The 15,448-nt window shown below is 51.4% G+C and overlaps 6 protein-coding genes and 1 non-coding gene across 7 annotated transcripts; 3 read left to right on the top strand and 4 right to left on the bottom strand.

Annotated features, from left to right (window-relative positions):
- Positions 1-131: 131 nt before the first annotated feature.
- Positions 132-1,178, bottom strand: PMU1_2 (putative phosphoglycerate mutase pmu1; the record flags this gene model as incomplete). Its single annotated transcript, XM_056211863.1, has 1 exon — positions 132-1,178. The coding sequence occupies one exon, from the start codon at positions 1,176-1,178 to the stop codon at positions 132-134; it is 1,047 nt and encodes a 348-aa protein (XP_056075336.1).
- Positions 1,179-1,982: 804 nt separating this feature from the next.
- Positions 1,983-4,270, bottom strand: N0V89_003060 (uncharacterized protein; the record flags this gene model as incomplete). The annotated part of the gene is made up of 2 exons (XM_056211862.1): positions 1,983-3,720; positions 3,768-4,270. The coding sequence occupies 2 exons, from the start codon at positions 4,268-4,270 to the stop codon at positions 1,983-1,985; spliced, it is 2,241 nt and encodes a 746-aa protein (XP_056075335.1).
- A 578-nt stretch (positions 4,271-4,848) lies between these two features.
- On the top strand, positions 4,849-5,162 carry N0V89_003059 (uncharacterized protein; the record flags this gene model as incomplete). Its single annotated transcript, XM_056211861.1, has 2 exons — positions 4,849-4,855; positions 4,900-5,162. The coding sequence occupies 2 exons, from the start codon at positions 4,849-4,851 to the stop codon at positions 5,160-5,162; spliced, it is 270 nt and encodes an 89-aa protein (XP_056075334.1).
- Positions 5,163-5,413: 251 nt separating this feature from the next.
- N0V89_003058 (uncharacterized protein) lies at positions 5,414-5,965 on the top strand (the record flags this gene model as incomplete). Its single annotated transcript, XM_056211860.1, has 1 exon — positions 5,414-5,965. One exon carries the CDS (start codon positions 5,414-5,416, stop codon positions 5,963-5,965), a length of 552 nt encoding a protein of 183 aa, XP_056075333.1.
- A 2,500-nt stretch (positions 5,966-8,465) lies between these two features.
- On the top strand, positions 8,466-8,536 carry N0V89_003057. Its single transcript has one exon. It is a non-coding gene; the product is annotated as a tRNA-His (tRNA).
- A 1,015-nt stretch (positions 8,537-9,551) lies between these two features.
- SPT5_2 (transcription elongation factor spt5) lies at positions 9,552-12,549 on the bottom strand (the record flags this gene model as incomplete). Its single annotated transcript, XM_056211859.1, has 5 exons — positions 9,552-10,019; positions 10,074-10,106; positions 10,439-10,942; positions 10,993-11,374; positions 12,128-12,549. The coding sequence occupies 5 exons, from the start codon at positions 12,547-12,549 to the stop codon at positions 9,552-9,554; spliced, it is 1,809 nt and encodes a 602-aa protein (XP_056075332.1).
- A 788-nt stretch (positions 12,550-13,337) lies between these two features.
- N0V89_003055 (uncharacterized protein) lies at positions 13,338-15,052 on the bottom strand (the record flags this gene model as incomplete). Its single annotated transcript, XM_056211858.1, has 4 exons — positions 13,338-14,079; positions 14,158-14,205; positions 14,254-14,641; positions 14,836-15,052. 4 exons carry the CDS (start codon positions 15,050-15,052, stop codon positions 13,338-13,340), a joined length of 1,395 nt encoding a protein of 464 aa, XP_056075331.1.
- Between the last annotated feature and the right edge of the window lie 396 nt (positions 15,053-15,448).

The following is a 15,448-nucleotide window of genomic DNA, read 5'->3' as shown; positions in this document are numbered from 1 at the left end:
ACGTGATAGAGTTAGAGGAATCTGGGATTGTCTGATGAGCGGCGACCATATGGCGGGATCGCCTGGGTAGATTTGAGGCATTATGACTATATTACATTGTCCTCTGTATCTCATCTCCTCGGACCCTGTGTCTACGAGCAGCAAGAGCAATCATTACAGCTCGAATCCGTTATCGTGGGTGGTGCCGCGCACGTCTTCTGAGCCGTATACGGCACTGTGGTAGTACTCGGACCACTTCCCTTGATCGTTGTCGCTTTGACCAGCACGGGTATCGATGCGCCGGTAGAGAGTCCAAACACACGGTGGCCAAGGACGCGCAGTAGACTCGCAATCTCTCCCGAGTGCGCAGTCACACTGATGTACGTGCTCTTGTCATTGCTGAAAACGTCATCCAAAACCTTCTTGCTCCGGATATCCTGGTCAGCGGAGGGTTCGGCGTGCAGCTCCGTCCAGTAGGGATCATGCTCAGCGAAGCCCCTCTCGAACTTGTAGGTGGGGAAGTTGGCGTGAATGTACGTCTTGTTGCTACGTCTATCACATGTATGAGCTGAGATGCCCTCGCGGAAGTACTCCTTAATAGTCGGGACAAACGGGCTCTTCCTTGGGAGAGGAAGGCCTGAGAAGGTTAGACGAGCGGTATCGAGGCAGCGGAAGAGAGGACTGGTGTAGTATGTCTGTGGCGCCGCGATTTTCTCCGTGGTCAGGAGCTTTTTCCAGAAACGGTTGACGTCTTGTGCTTGGGAGACACCCTTGGGGGTGAGGTGCGCGTCCGCCCAGGTTACGGTGGAGTTGCCATCCTTCTCGGACCAGTAGCAATTCCAGGCTGGAGTACCGAAGTAGGTTTCCGCGGCGTTGTGGTAGCCTTCACCGTGTCTTCCGAGGAAGAGCAGAGTATACCGTTCGTTATACCTTGCCTTGCGATTCAAAGTGTCGATGTAGTGATTCAGCCTCTGCCAGCTGGTGGGTTTCCTCCCCCAGTATGTCCCATCACTTGGATACTTCCTCTCGATCAAGCCAAAGTTTTGCGCTGTGAAATTGAAGCTCGAAGCATCCGTTGCCGCATCGTCCTGCTGAAAGATACCAGTGACTACCGTGTAGTTGACATGCGTCTTCACACTGTACGCTTGGACCGTCGCTGCGGCTGCGAGAACGCTTGTGAAGAGGGTGGAACACCACATATTAGTTAATTAAGAGATCGGTAGCAGGTGCTGGAGGCGCTGCGCGGTGGGAGTCGAGGTCCCAGGAACGCGGGTTCCTTATATGCACCCGCATTTGCGGTATGATTTGATCTTGGACGCGGAGTATCGATTGATGGCAAATCTACTCCGAGGTATGGTTGCGGTCCAATGACTTGGAAACGTGATGCGGGTGGTGCACCGAGATAGGAAGGTGGGTCCGTGATGTCCCTGTCTGCCGGGCCTCCCTCGACCTGGCTCATGGCTTCTGGAAGACGCTATGGACATTGTGTGAACGTCAGTACGGACATCTGGATCTGTGATAGATACCTAAAAAAGACGGGTCCCTGGCGTACAGCATCAAAAATATCGGTACTCGATCAGATGTTCTCGCACAAGTATTCGTGATAAAACGCGACATTGCATACTTACCGCTGCCAGTATACACAGCATGCCGCGTAATAGCTTAAAAGATACGCCTTAGGCGCGAAAGTTCTGATGCGGGCCAACATTGACGAATGATTTTCATCAGACCCACGTGCACGTGGCTTTCAGGTCGAGTATAGCTTGGTGATAGAGCTGCGAAGTCATGGTGGCGGCAATGGCCAGATGGAACTACGCGTCGGCGATTGAGCAGTGGATCCTGGTTTTCTAGGATCAGAATACATGTCATTGCTTTGACAAATAACGTCAAAAATGGATTTGCATATCGTCTCGAATGGCCTGCCTCTGTACGCCTACAACACGGCATTGGGCTACCCCTAAATAGTCGTCAATATCTCATGTTCTTCAATACATGGGTACAGGCTACGTCTTTGCTTCCCTGCCTTCCTCCCTCTTCACTCTGAAGAACGCCAACTTTGCGAACTTCCCCAGCGTAGCCCAAAAATGTCTTCCAGCGGGATGTTCGATGATCCTCTCCAGCAGCTTCACCACGGCAGCTCTGACGTCCTGCCTCGGGTGAAACAATCCCAGGCTCACATAGAAGAGCCCAGAGTTGGTCTCGGGTATGACGCAGAGAAGCTGCAGAACCGTGTCATATTGTAGCTGCTCGCCTGGCTTTCGGTCTGGATCATTGGCTATAGTCAGGGACCGCGAGGTCGTGGTGGTGGAAAGATCCGTGTCTGACGGTGAGGGCGAGGGTTTAGGGCCGCCGGCTTCTTCAACACAGCGGGCGAGTGCAAGGTATATAGCAGCCGATTGATCGTGTGTTAACTTTAGACAGCGGAGTTTGTCATGTTGATGGTGAAGATCGATGCCTCGGACGGGTCGCTTCTCCCACTGTCTCGCCAGATCCTGAATGAAGCTATAATAGCTCCTCGTGTTTCTCCATCCTTCTACACGGTGCACATTGGCTGCCAGCTCCCGCAATTTAGATATCTCGTCGGGCCAGACGTAGCCATGACCCGAGACCCCGTAGACGTTTTCTTCTGTCTCGTGGGAGCCGACGAAGAGAGCCGACGCGCCGTAGACGGTTTCTTCAAAGGCGGCGGCTATGCGAGCAAATTTAAGGACCCACGAACGCCATTTGGCGCGAATGGCGTTTTCACCGTGGCGGTTGGCAATGCTCGTTAGAAGGTTCTCCATGAAGTGTGTATCTCCTGTAGGATCGACGGCCCCTTTGCTATCGCCTCCTGATGGGTATATTCCGACAGGTATGCCTTGACTTTGAAAGAAGACTTGGCCTTCTGTTGCTTGAGGTAGTTCGATCTTGTTGCTGATTTTCATTCGCCCAGTTGGAAGGTCACATAATAGATCCCACCATTCAGGCTTATATGAGAAGGCAGGGTTGGTAACACCGGCGATGAAGCCGGGGACTTTGAGGAGGTCGTCGACCTTTGTAAGGTCGGTATAGGGGAAAGCGTGGCGCACGAATCCTCGCAGCATACCGCCAGAGGCAAGAGCGCAGGCTGCAAGAACAGCTTCGGCGACTTCGCCGGACGGTCGATTGTGGCCGAGGAAGATGATGCGCTTCTGCGTGAGAAGAGCATTGACTAGCACGATGATAGGATGTGTATAAGCGCCGCTTGTCGTCAGGTGGGGATGTAGAGCAAAAGGCTGCGGTTGGGTCATGTGAGGCGTCGAGAAAGTCTGGATAAGCTTGACGAGGGAGAAGTCACCAACTGTCTCAGGACTTAATACAGTAGGTACTTTAATGGGAACCGGAACGCCGTTGTAGAGCACTCTGGACTCGAATTCATGGGTATCTCTGGGAGGTGCGTAATTCTTTCTTTGCATGTCGGCGGACGAGGCCGAAGGAAGAGAGGCTCGCTCTGCCTCTTCGGATCTGCGTTGTCGTATTATCTGTTCGAACTTCTCGATGAACATGTCTTTGGCGTCGGTCGCTTGCAGGACAAAATTCTCGAACTGGGAGAGCTTGGGAAGCAATGATAAGTCCATGGCGTTGAGCGCATTGTAGAGGGAAGCCAACGTCTCCATGACTGGTGCTCGAAAATATTCCTCGAGAGCGAGTAGTAATAAAGGTTTGTAGATGTGTAGAAAGGGGTGTCTCGTGCAAATGGCCATTGCCTTGACGATGGCTCCTCTGCATTGGGTCAGCAAACATGGCGTGTAACAGTTTTCCAAACGCACCTCTTCACGGTGTTGTCCTGTTTGGTATTTACGAGGTTCAGCACGTATACAAGCGGCGGACCGTCAGGATCCATCTCGTCCTCGCTCTCGGAGTAGTCATCGTCATCGTACTCCTCTGCGCCGGCGGTGGTGTCCTCCCCATCCACATCTTGGTTTTCCTTCTGCTTGCCCTTCCTGCGCCTTTCTCTTCGTGCCTCTTTCTCCTCTTCTTCCTGACTCGTATCTTTGTGTAGAAAGAATATGGTCCAGTCCTGGCTCCGCATGTGTGTCTGGTCGGGCAACATGAGCTCTGCCAACATAGTCTCGTCCCCACTTATAGGCCCCGGATATTGGTGTTCCATGACCGACCCGCGGTCAATGTCAAAGGAGGCGACCAGAATGTACTCGACATGGTTCTCGACGGAATCGGCGGGGTACTGGGCGCGCAGCCTCATGGGTTTTACGTCTCCGAACGACGAGACCTGCGACAATTCGTCGACCGAGACGTCGTCTTCGCGAACCATTGGCGGCTGTGGAGAGCGCGGCGGTCGCTTGCTCTCATTGCGGAGGGAGACGGCCGAGGGGCTTCGCGATGGGGGGGAACGAGGAGAAGGAAGGCTGACGCTGGAGGCCACCCTGGGCTGAAGCTGACGGGCCGCCGTTGGTGCGCTGCTGCATTACTTCAGCCATTATAGGGTTGCTATCACTATCACTGTCTTAAGCAATGCATGGTGTGATCTTGGGACCGTGGGTAGTAGCCCCTCGTCGCGCCGGACTAATCCACGACTCGCGTTTCAGGAGAGCTGGAGGCCGAGGGATCGTCTTTAGAGCGATGCGCGCAATATCAGTTCATTCGAAGACGCCAGACATGGAAGATGCTCTCGCATTGGCCTGTCACATGCACGATGCCGAGCAGACAGCGCGTGGGGGGCACTGTGGTGAATTGATGTGGGCCCGAAACGTCCCAGGGTCCGCTATCGATAAACGGGGCGCTTGACGGGTGCGTTGCTTGGGAGACATGGCAGGCGCGTCAACACCAGCTAAACACCTACATCACCGCGCAATATCAGTCACCACAGCCCGAGAGCGCGCGAACATCACCATGGTAAGTAAGCTCATTGAAACTGAAAGTCGAAGAGCTGAACCACAACAGTCGACCACCCCGACCCCCTACAAGCCGTCCCCTCTCTCCTTCAACAGCCCGCGCACATCGCCCTTCCGCCGCCCCAGCACGCTTGCACAGTCACCGGGGAACTCTCCCTCGACGGCCCGTCCTACAACACCGAGCAGCTCGCCGTTGAAACCAACACCAGGCAATACACCCCTGCAGACGCCGTCGCGAAAGTTAGCAACAAGCAATGCCTCTCAGAACCCGCCCTCATGGCTGAATACGCGTGGAACGTCATTGGAGCCTGAGATTCCCAAGTCGCCTTCCCGACAGGTTTCCACATCTACACAGCACACTATTCGGCCATCCAACACAGCCTCGATCGCAGCGCGATTCGATGGTGGAGCGAGTACGCCCCCCGCTAGAACGGACCACGAGTAGAGAGCCTCTAGTGGAGCGACCCATCGAGCGGACCTCGAGTATAGATCACCTACCTGCACTGTCTCGACCGGCGAGCATAGACCAGCCTCCTCCGTTGCGACCAACACCACGACCAACCATGGCCCCGCGAACAAACTCCACTGACGCACTCTCCAAAATCCCGCCTCCGCTCCTCCACAGCATGCGCGAATCCTTCAGCGTGCTGGATCGCGACAACAGCGGCAGTGTAAATGCAGCAGACGTCGCAGAAATGCTTTCGCAGCTTGGGCTCACCGCTACGCCGTCAACACTCAATTCATACTTTCCTGACGGTGCGAAGTCGATCAATTTGGCTACGTACCTCAACACCATTTCGGATCTTCTTTCCGGGCTCTCACACCCGAACGAACTGAATGCGGCCTTCGAGGCTTTCGACGATGGCGATGATGGTCAAATCGATCTAGGCGAGCTGAAAGATGCGCTGTTGCACACTGCGCCTGAAGCTGGCGAGCGGAAGCTTACCGAGCGGGAGATTGACATGGTTGTGGAAGGTTTCAGTGGCAGGAGAGCCTTTGGAAAGGGAGGCAAGGGCCTCAACCGCAGCGAGGTCTTCAGATATCAAGAGTTTGTGGCTAGTATCACGGGCGGTGGCAATACAGAGAATGGAGGTGGTGCAATTGCACCTGCTTGAGTATGGGGATTGATTGTGAGATTGCATTGGAACGGCGTTTGGATGGATGAGAGGGACATTAACTCAACGAAATGGGATGTTAAGAAGTATGTGGAATCTGCAAATAATGGACGTGAAGTCTAATACCTTAGGCATCGCTGCAATGTGATGGATGCTTACAGCGCTGGGTAAAAATCCTAGGTACTGCATCGCCCAGCCTGGTGTAACACAGGATAACCAAATTCTTGGCCGGGCACTATAGCAGCATGAAGAACCATATGCTGTCGCCGTGCACTTAGCCAGCCGAGCGTTTTCGTTCGCAGAATTACCGCCAGTCCGTCATCAACATCTCCAGGTGAGGCATGCGATTCCGCCATCTAAGTCTCCTCTTCAGGTCTTTCCCAGGATGCACCGTGGCTTGACTCAGTCCACCCAGGCGACCTTGCTCAGACACTACACTAATCGCAGTGTAATCAGAAGGTATAGAGCATGAATGAGTAGAAGAAGTGTGGAAGAGAGGTGCCTTATGAGGCTTTAACAGAATGGGTTGGAATTAGTTGAAGTGATGACCACAAATGACAGTAGTCGCAGCGAGTCTAATCGAGATGCAGTGTAAAGGGCAAATGAAGGAGAGCTATACAGTAAATATTGAGATCTAGTCGAATACTTGAGCTTCAGGTGAGAGACTCCACTGTCAGTGAACAATACTTCAAATTGATGTCCGACCCAAACTCCTTGATCCAACGACGTGCATGTCCCTCAGAGATCCAATGAGATGCCAGCTGAATCTAGCCTCACCCACTACAGAGCCCCATGGCCCCAACAAGCCTTGCAATGCCTCGAAAGCCAATTTCCTAGAAGTCTTGTCAGTTATTCTTATCATCTATAAGGGTCCCATTGGTTGCATCAACGTTGCTCAGTACCATGCATCTATCTACTAGAGATAAGTGACCAATCGCTTATATACCGATAGTAAGATCGACCAGTAAGACCTTGTAGATGATAGGGTTTCCACAGACTGAACCTTGGAGCCGTGTGCCGTGTCTTTGTGGAGCCTCTCACCGTTGTCGATAAGCGGTACTGATCTTCCCAGCTACATAATCGTACCTAAGTACAATCCAACACCTTTGCTCCCCGCGTCTATGGGCCGGTAGTCTTCGTCAAGGAGTCGCTACAGACTACGGACATGCATTTGCCTGCCGTGGAAATACAAGATCTACTTGCTCGCCGTAGCTTCACAGTTGTCAACAGAGAGCTCAAGGACAACAAGAACATGCTATCATACCACCCGTTTTCTGATATTGCCGCTCTGGTGGAACATCTACGAGTATGACGCCCTGGGATCAAATGGGGGCGTGACCCTACAGTGCCATTCCAGCCCGTCTACCTCAACAATATCCTGCTGGATCCAGCGCTTGGAGATAGTACAAATACCCCATGTGAGCCAGCCTTGACAGACCTAGTAAAACACACGCCTTGCTGCACGGCGCTCATGTATTGCTGGGGAGAAGAATGGAGTGAGAGCACCGCGGGATATTGCAAATCACTCGAGATGCGTCGAATGGAGATCATAACTAATCGTAGCTGGCGGTAACCTCACCACGTTCCATTTGAGTTTGCAATCGAGAATAACTTTGACCAAACTCGAGTCTTCTCCTGCACTGTCGATTACGGAGTTGCTGTCCATGCTCTTACCAAAATCATCAAAAGGGCATGTAAAGAATCCGGAGTTGGCCTAGCAGAGTCGATGCTAATTAGCAAACTCGGCAATATCTACGGAAAAGACTGGCACAGTAAAACAGACGGGAAAAAAGCCTTCGGAAATCGGGCCTGAGTTTCGTTCGGAGGTCGGCGTACGCAAGGATGGAGATACACTCATTATCTCCTGGAGAAATCTGAATGGTGACTTGGGTAGAAATTAATTCGTGCTACTTAAGCTAACTAAACACTGTTTCTTCACACCGCTCTCAAATGACACGTGGGTCTGGTGGATTGATTATTCGATAGGATCCCTCGGGACCGAGAGAGCCATGAATTCCCTAAACTCTCTGATGAGCTCTAGGCCACAGACGAAAATTAGATTCGCTCAAGGCATCAATATTGGGAGCAAAAGATCTTGCTTCTCTAGCCTTAAGTATATCACAGGCCAACACTGGTCAAGCATGTCCCAAACTCTTGTTCTAGCAATGTAAAGTGAATCGAAGATATTGCGAACAATGTTAAGGAATCTTCTGACGAAGTTGGTATCATTCGTATCTTTTTACACGTCCGGGATCTGTGCTGGACCATTAGCGAAGCTAGCGCACAGAAAACTTCTCTCACCCCCACCCTATTGCTTCTGTTTGCCATGTCATTGCGAGTGTGCATGAATTTTCAATGCCAGTTCCTCATCGGTAGCCTATAACCTGCATTGGCCATGGTCTCCTCTTAATCTTGGGCCTTTTTATGTATTTCTTACCCAGTCATGTGACCATCAATTCACAGCAATACCGCAGTGGTATAGCCAAAGCTAGTAATCAACGGTGGTGTGGTGAAAAGGTATCACGAGTCGTTGTGGCCGACTTATTCTGGGTTCGATTCCCAGCACCGCCAGATAGCGGATTCGTTTTTCTTTTTTTGCTCCTTTGTCTCTTCTGCTCTTTCGAACACATTGTATACATTTTCGCCAAAATAAATTTCACGGTCTTGCTCTGTCACCAACATGGTCGACGCTAACAAGATCTGGTCTCCGCGTTCTTCAATCTGAAGTCGCTGATCCAGATTAGATACTAACGCCTAGATCTAAAGCTCTCTGTTGGACCTTGACATCCGGGGTCGAGGCTGCTTTTACGCGTTGAGTTCGGTAGGGACAGAGCCACAAAAGAGGGTTTCGATTTGCACTTGCAACATGATATCATCAACGAAGTTCTTCTCTCCTAAACGAGGTTGAAGCAGGCGTGGGAGGATTATACCCATATTTGTGGAATTTCCTGCAAGTCCATCTCTTTCAATGATTCTCTGTACTGCAAGCGGCAAGCTACAGCATGCGCTTACAAGGTAAATGATTGATACACCTGTCCGCTTGCTATTTCGAGCACGTCCACAATGTCCTTTTGTGTTACGAGTAGAAGGGCCGCAATAGGAATGTAACCAGCACTCAGACCTCTTCCAACAGTTGTGATGAATGGGCCAACAGATTCTTCCTGCCAGGTGAACCTAGATCCGCATCTTCCGAGACCACGCATGACTTCATCAAGACCTATTCAGCACTATGCTCTTAGCATTTGCCCACAAATCCAGAGCCACCACCCCTGCATCTCCGCGCAAGACCACCAGAACCGTTCCAGCGATCAAGCTTCCAGTAACCAACGCCATGTTCAAGTATGCATCATTGATCCACTTGCCGTGGTTCTCACCAATTATTTTGGCGAATGCAGCTGGCGCGTTACCATTCGGGAACTCAGTTTTGGGTTCCTCCTTGCCCAGAAACTGACACAATGGCACCCAGCCGTCTTCAACGCCCCATTCGAGAAAGCGTTCTTTCGGAACCATCCCTCTCACCATTGCGCAGTGTTCGCGATATACCTAAGAGACTTTAGCAAAACTCCACGTACTACAGTCCTCGCCATTAGGCACCTACCCATTTGCCGTTCGCTTGAAAATCACCGCGAAAGAATTCGGGCATTATTTGACGATGTACAAGCCTTTTCGACCAGTACAGGTCCGGCGAGAACCAAGAGCAAGTGTACGACCACCACTCCTTCCTGTTCGCCATCAAGGTCGCATCGAAACTTTTGTACCATGCATCCACATTGCTTCTCCTGTTTAGGATGATCTTCGCATCCGGGTATGCGGCCACGAGCTCTGCAGCAAAGGTCGCACAAGGCATGTCGGTCAAGGCATCGTATTCTCCAAAGACCTGGTCGAATTCTTCCGCGGTGAACGTGACATCACCACTCTTGGAATCACTGTGATACTTTTTCTCTGTGAGTCTGCTGAGTACAGGCTTTTGATGGCGATTGGAGGTTAACATGGTTTCGTAGCCATGGAAAACTCTTGGATACCCCAGCTCAAGCAAGGCTTGCTTTAACGAGTCCTGTATACCGTGATGAGAGAACTTCACCAAGAGAGCATGACGCGCGTTACTTACTGTACCGGAGCGCGAGGGCCCGACGCAAATGACCTGCAACGGCCGCGTGCGAGGCCGGTCGGGTACGGGGGATCGCATAGAGACAGCCGAACACGGCGTCAATCGCGTTCATAGTGGCACTTGGCATGCTGATGGGAATTTCTAGCGAGGCAGGATAGGCTTTCAGACTGTATTGCCGTCCGTTATAACGTTGCAAGAATTGGAGGTGCGGCGTAGTACACGCTCTAAATTCTTACTCAGCCGGTAGCGCTGCATCTTCAACCTTTACGGCATAGTGAACGATTAGATCTACAACGAGGGTATCAATCAGATTTAATATCGAGAGTAGAGTTAAGATCGCGTATGAGATTGCATAGCGCGCGTACCTCCTCGAGCTGCCTCCTCACTGTGTAGCCGTTCCATAGGCTATCAAGGAAGACGCTGTTGTCAAATCCGTTTTGCAAGGGAAGGGTGTCCATGAGCTCCTCGAAACCCGTCATATCGATATCGAAATCGGTGTTGGCCCATACTTCTTCCCCTATCGGAACCTCCGTGGGTCCTAGGGATTCATGTGGAGGCGGAAGCGCTTCTGATGGTTTCGGGGAGTCAACGGAAGCATCATGAGCAAGAGCTTGAGGAGCAATATTTGGAGGAAGATCGGGCTCCTTGGTACGTGAGTCTGCCCTCGTTGCATCAGTTCTCTTCGAATGCTCCTGCAACAACGTGCTAAGTAGTCGGATACCATGCGCGGCAACGGAGCTTGTCGGCCATTGTTCGAGAATCGTGACCGCTTTCTGGATCGCTTCAAGGTCTTTGATTGCTTCCGGTTCGCCTTCGGAACGATGGAACAGGTCGAGACCCAGGCAGAGTCCCGCAGTAACAACAAAAGCCTTAATGTGTCGTTAGTCAGGCATACAGCGATATGCTTCAGACAACGTACCTGCTCGACCCACCATTGAGGTTCTTTGGGAAGTCTTTTCTCCATAGCCTCAAGGACGGTCTTCGCGCTACTGATACACGCCCATCGTGAGTACGTATACCGAGGATCTTTGAAACTTCTGCCTAGGAAGCTTTGGTGGATCATTATGATCTTGTGCGCACAGGATGCATGATAGGATCTCCTAACCCACTTGGTCCATTCTGGCCAAGCGTCATTATAAGGCATGTTCAACGATAGCCATGGAGGCATTTTTTCGATGCATAGGCCCCGCATTATGGCGTCATATCTCAATACAACATTGTACTTCGAATCGATATCTCCAGCATCCATCATATCGTCGAGATAACGTACCAAAACATGAGCAATGTCGTTGAGGTAGTTGCTAATGTGGGTAAAAGTCGGCTTTTGATAGTTCACCACCGGTTCCCACGTTTCTTCATCAAAATGTCGTGGTGGAAGCGAGGTGTAATGTCGCTTTTGTTGTGTATACATTCCTTGAGAAGTGGAACAAAGCCAGTCTTGAGACGTGAGCGCACTCCACACTCTGCGACCGATTTCGCGTTGAATAAGGGCATCTTTCTGCCCTGGTGTCATCTTTGAAGGAGGGATCAGGTCTTCCGGATGCCGACCAAGCCTAGGATATCAGCTAACAAGCCACGGTTTTAGCTTGATGACTCACTTGTTCAGTCCCAGACCCCTTGCAATAACGGTCGAGGCTGCTTGATAAACTGCCCATTCTTTTGCAGAACCTACTAGATGTTCTGAGGTATGCATATTGAGAATGGCTTGTACAGAGTAGATGTGATGTTTTGAGGCATAATCTCCAAGCTGCAGACAAGAAATCATAGAGTTTCCCCATTGCCGAGACAATTTCAGCTTGTTAGCATCGGAGAAGCCCCACGCATTAGACACCTCTTCAGGTGACCCAATTATACTTGCCGAAAGTATGGAGAACAGCAGCGCACACCATCTCCAATCGTGGCATCGAAGATCAAAATGGTCGTCCTCCCCATATGCTTCCAACAAAGCCTTTCGGAGCGATGGCCCATGGTAAATACCACCAACCCAATACGCCATACAGTTTTGATGGTAGTCAATCATGTAGATGACTTGAGTTTTGCTAGGGAGCACCGACTGAAGATGGTAAACCTCTGCCGCCTGTGCGGCGGGCGAGAAGATCTCGGTCACCACTTCATCTAAAGCAGTCTTCGTGCGGCTTTGATTGAGTGTCTGTTCCATCAACGACTGGTTTCTTGAGTACTCCTCTTTATCGTTCAGTAGAGTTCCCATGCTGATATTCGAGAACTCTGATCTCCCATATGTGATGAAGTCAACATTTCTTGACAAAGGCTCTGAGATTTCAGACGAGTCTTGTACGCCATCCGAGGAAGCGGAAATCGAATCACCTCGAGCTCCGTCACCCTCCTTTGTCCGAAAATGCAGAGGGATCTGGCCAGCTGGCCAAGGTATTCCGGAGGATGGAGAGGCCTCCGAAGAGATGCTTGGGTCGGTCAAGCCTCGACTTGTTGTTGGCGAAGGCTTTTTCGGATCTGCCATCGTACAATGAGTGGGTACTCGTAGACGCATTTTGTCTTAGACTCATTCTGCGGGGTGGGTCAAGGTCACTTACATCTACGATGGACGGCTGGATTGTAGCCTTCTTTCCATTCAGTAGTACAGAGACTGAAGAAGAGTATACCATAAGCATGTTGGTTGCTAAGGACGCACTGCGTAAGGACTACTTACTGTGCTTCCTTGTTCAGTACACAGCGCGTGCACGGACTCTTGCGGTCGCACTTTTGCCGTCTCTGTGAGCATCTCGTACAAGTTTGCCTCTGTTTCGGCATAGCTACTAAGCGCGATGAATGCGGGTTGGCCACTGTAAGCCTTAGGCAGCTGATCTGATAAGATCGAACGATGAGGCGTCCTGATTTGACGAATCAAGTGGCGGCACCTGCATCAACTAGGCGAGAGGATGCTGGATGCACAAATCAGGCTTCTAGCCACGGTGGAAGTTGTACGTCGAAAGGCGATGGGCCATGCGGAGGTGTGGTGGTTGTACGAGCAGTTGTACGAAAAGCGTACCACGCTAATGCTCAGCCTAGACCATTCATGGGTAGACCAGGAGAAAGTCAGACAGCCTTTCCTGCTTGCGTCGTCGGGGCTCCAGAACTGTGCTCAGTGACGAATCTATTCTGTATCCTGAAATCTATGTCCTGAAGTCTATTTTACTTTTTGACATGAGGTGTTCTGGGCATTCGAGTATGTGGCGTCAGCGCGCCTATTACTTTGGCCTTGACTCAACTCGCTGAACCCAATGCGCATGCCTAGGTTTCTGCCTGCTCTTATGCTATCTGCGCCACCTTCCATCCAGTCACTACCATCCTTGTAATAACGAACAGGACCGCTCCCGCCAGCATCACTACTCCCGCAAAGATGTTCACCTTATCAAACCCAGTGCCATCCACAAGTGCTCCGGCGATGGGGTTACCCACAAGCCCCGCGAAGCTTACGCATGAAAACAAAACGCCTGTGCGAACGCCTATTTCTTGAACGTTGGAGATCTTTGCGATCTGCGCTGGCGCGAGAGACACGAAACCACCCGAGGCGAATCCGTACAAGGCCGCAAAGATGATGAAAGCTGCATTGCCAGATGCCGGCAGGCCTAATGCTAGGCAGAGTATTCCAGTGAAGAATGCCATGACAGCTTGTAGATTGTACGGTCCGAATTTGTCGGCAAGGGCACCGGGGATCACGCGACCGAAGATACTGCTTTTATTAGGGCTATGCCTTGGGAAAAGGAACAGAGCGCTGACGTACCTTGCCGCATTCAACATGGGTAGGAGATAACTGGAAAGATGTACAGACATGCCGTTCGTCATAGCTTCGACCTCAATGAAGTTGATAGGTATGAAGAGACCCAGGAAGAAGAGGAAGGAAGAGATAACCATCATGGTGAACCTGAGGTCTTTGAAAGGATCGATGAACACCTGGAGACGAAATTTACGAATCTTCGGCGGAAGTCGTGAACGGACCGTCGCGAAAGCGATGAGCAATAGACCAAGGATCATGAAAGCGAAAGTGCGTCTATTTAGGTCAGCTCTGGCTCCCGTTATTGCTACAGCGCTGTGCCGAATCTTTGAACACGAGCGAGGGTTCACTCACAAGGTCCACCCATACCCGATCTGTGGAATGAGATGCGATGCCATGATCCTAGCTTTAATTAGTAACTGTCAACGGGGAATGCCGTGGGAAACTCACGGGAAGATAATCCCCCCTAGGCCACTTCCGGCAGCAGTAACGCCATATGCGAGGCCGCGCTTCTTCAAGAACCACGAAGGGAGCGAGCTCACGGCCGCATTGAAAATGCAATTAAGCCCCAACGGACTGCAGATTCCTTGTGCCAGGATGAATTGATAGTATTCGGTGCACAGACTGGTCATCATGAGGCCAAAGACATGAAATAAAGCTCCGACCGCGATCAGGTATGTTGGGCCATGGTTGTCATAGAAGAACCCGACGATCGGGCCAGGGAAGAACATGACGAAGATCTGCAGGGATGATATCCATGCAACCTGCGAAGATGAATGGTCGCGTAGTTGGTGTGTCTCGTAGTAATTCTGGAAGACGCCGACGCAGTTGAGCCAGCCTATAATTGGGCATAGTCAGTGACAGACGCTCAAGCAGAGAGGTATATGTGGGCGAGGGGTCATAAGTGCAAGAATACAAGCAACGTTCGAATTGTTCGCATGGTGCCTGTCCTCAGCAACGTCGACCAAATCAGGCGCGTTGTTCGCGCAGAAAAGGTGCCCCGAGAAAGAAAATGTGCCCAGAATTACATACCAAAGCTGCAGAACAGGCAACAAAAGGCCCCCAACAAACACAGGTAAGCGTCCTTCCCGCCATCTGGAAACTGTGATGGATGCCACGGATTGATGGGTTCTGGAGCGGTTTGCGAATTGCTTAGATCTTTCTCTGCTGCCCTTTGCTCGACATCCGACTCTTTCTCACGTATCGAATCATCCGTCGCCGAGACCGCAGAGCTAGGTGGGTGCGACATGGCTGGTGTTGAACGCTGCTGGTACGACGCGACGGAGCAAGGGGCTTCGAGTGCCAACAGCAGGGTCAGCTCGTTACGCAGGTTAGTTTTGCATATGAGGATGCGAGCGAATGAAGGTTAAATAAAAGAAACTATTAGAGATGGTCAAAGTGGCATGTATTGCAAGGCAGTAAACGGACATCAGGATGTACATTTCGTACGTGCAGTACGACTGGGCAGTCATGCTGACGCCGCACTGAAATGGAAGCTGGGAGGTCAATCTCGCAGGTTTCAAACCCGAGAAGAGACCTGAGCCATAGCCGTCCAATGAAATCACGTTCGACCAAACGCCCCCCCGCGCTCGTTTCGCGCGTGCTCGGAGGGCGAGATTCATCTCCGAGCCCACTCGGCGCTTCG

This window comes from Didymosphaeria variabile (assembly GCF_027946475.1).
Source record: "Didymosphaeria variabile strain IMI 356815 chromosome Unknown scaffold_2, whole genome shotgun sequence".
NCBI lineage: Eukaryota > Fungi > Ascomycota > Dothideomycetes > Pleosporales > Didymosphaeriaceae > Didymosphaeria > Didymosphaeria variabile.
The sequence above is the reverse complement of the archived record's forward strand: the minus strand, read 5'-3'. Positions and strand labels throughout refer to the sequence as shown.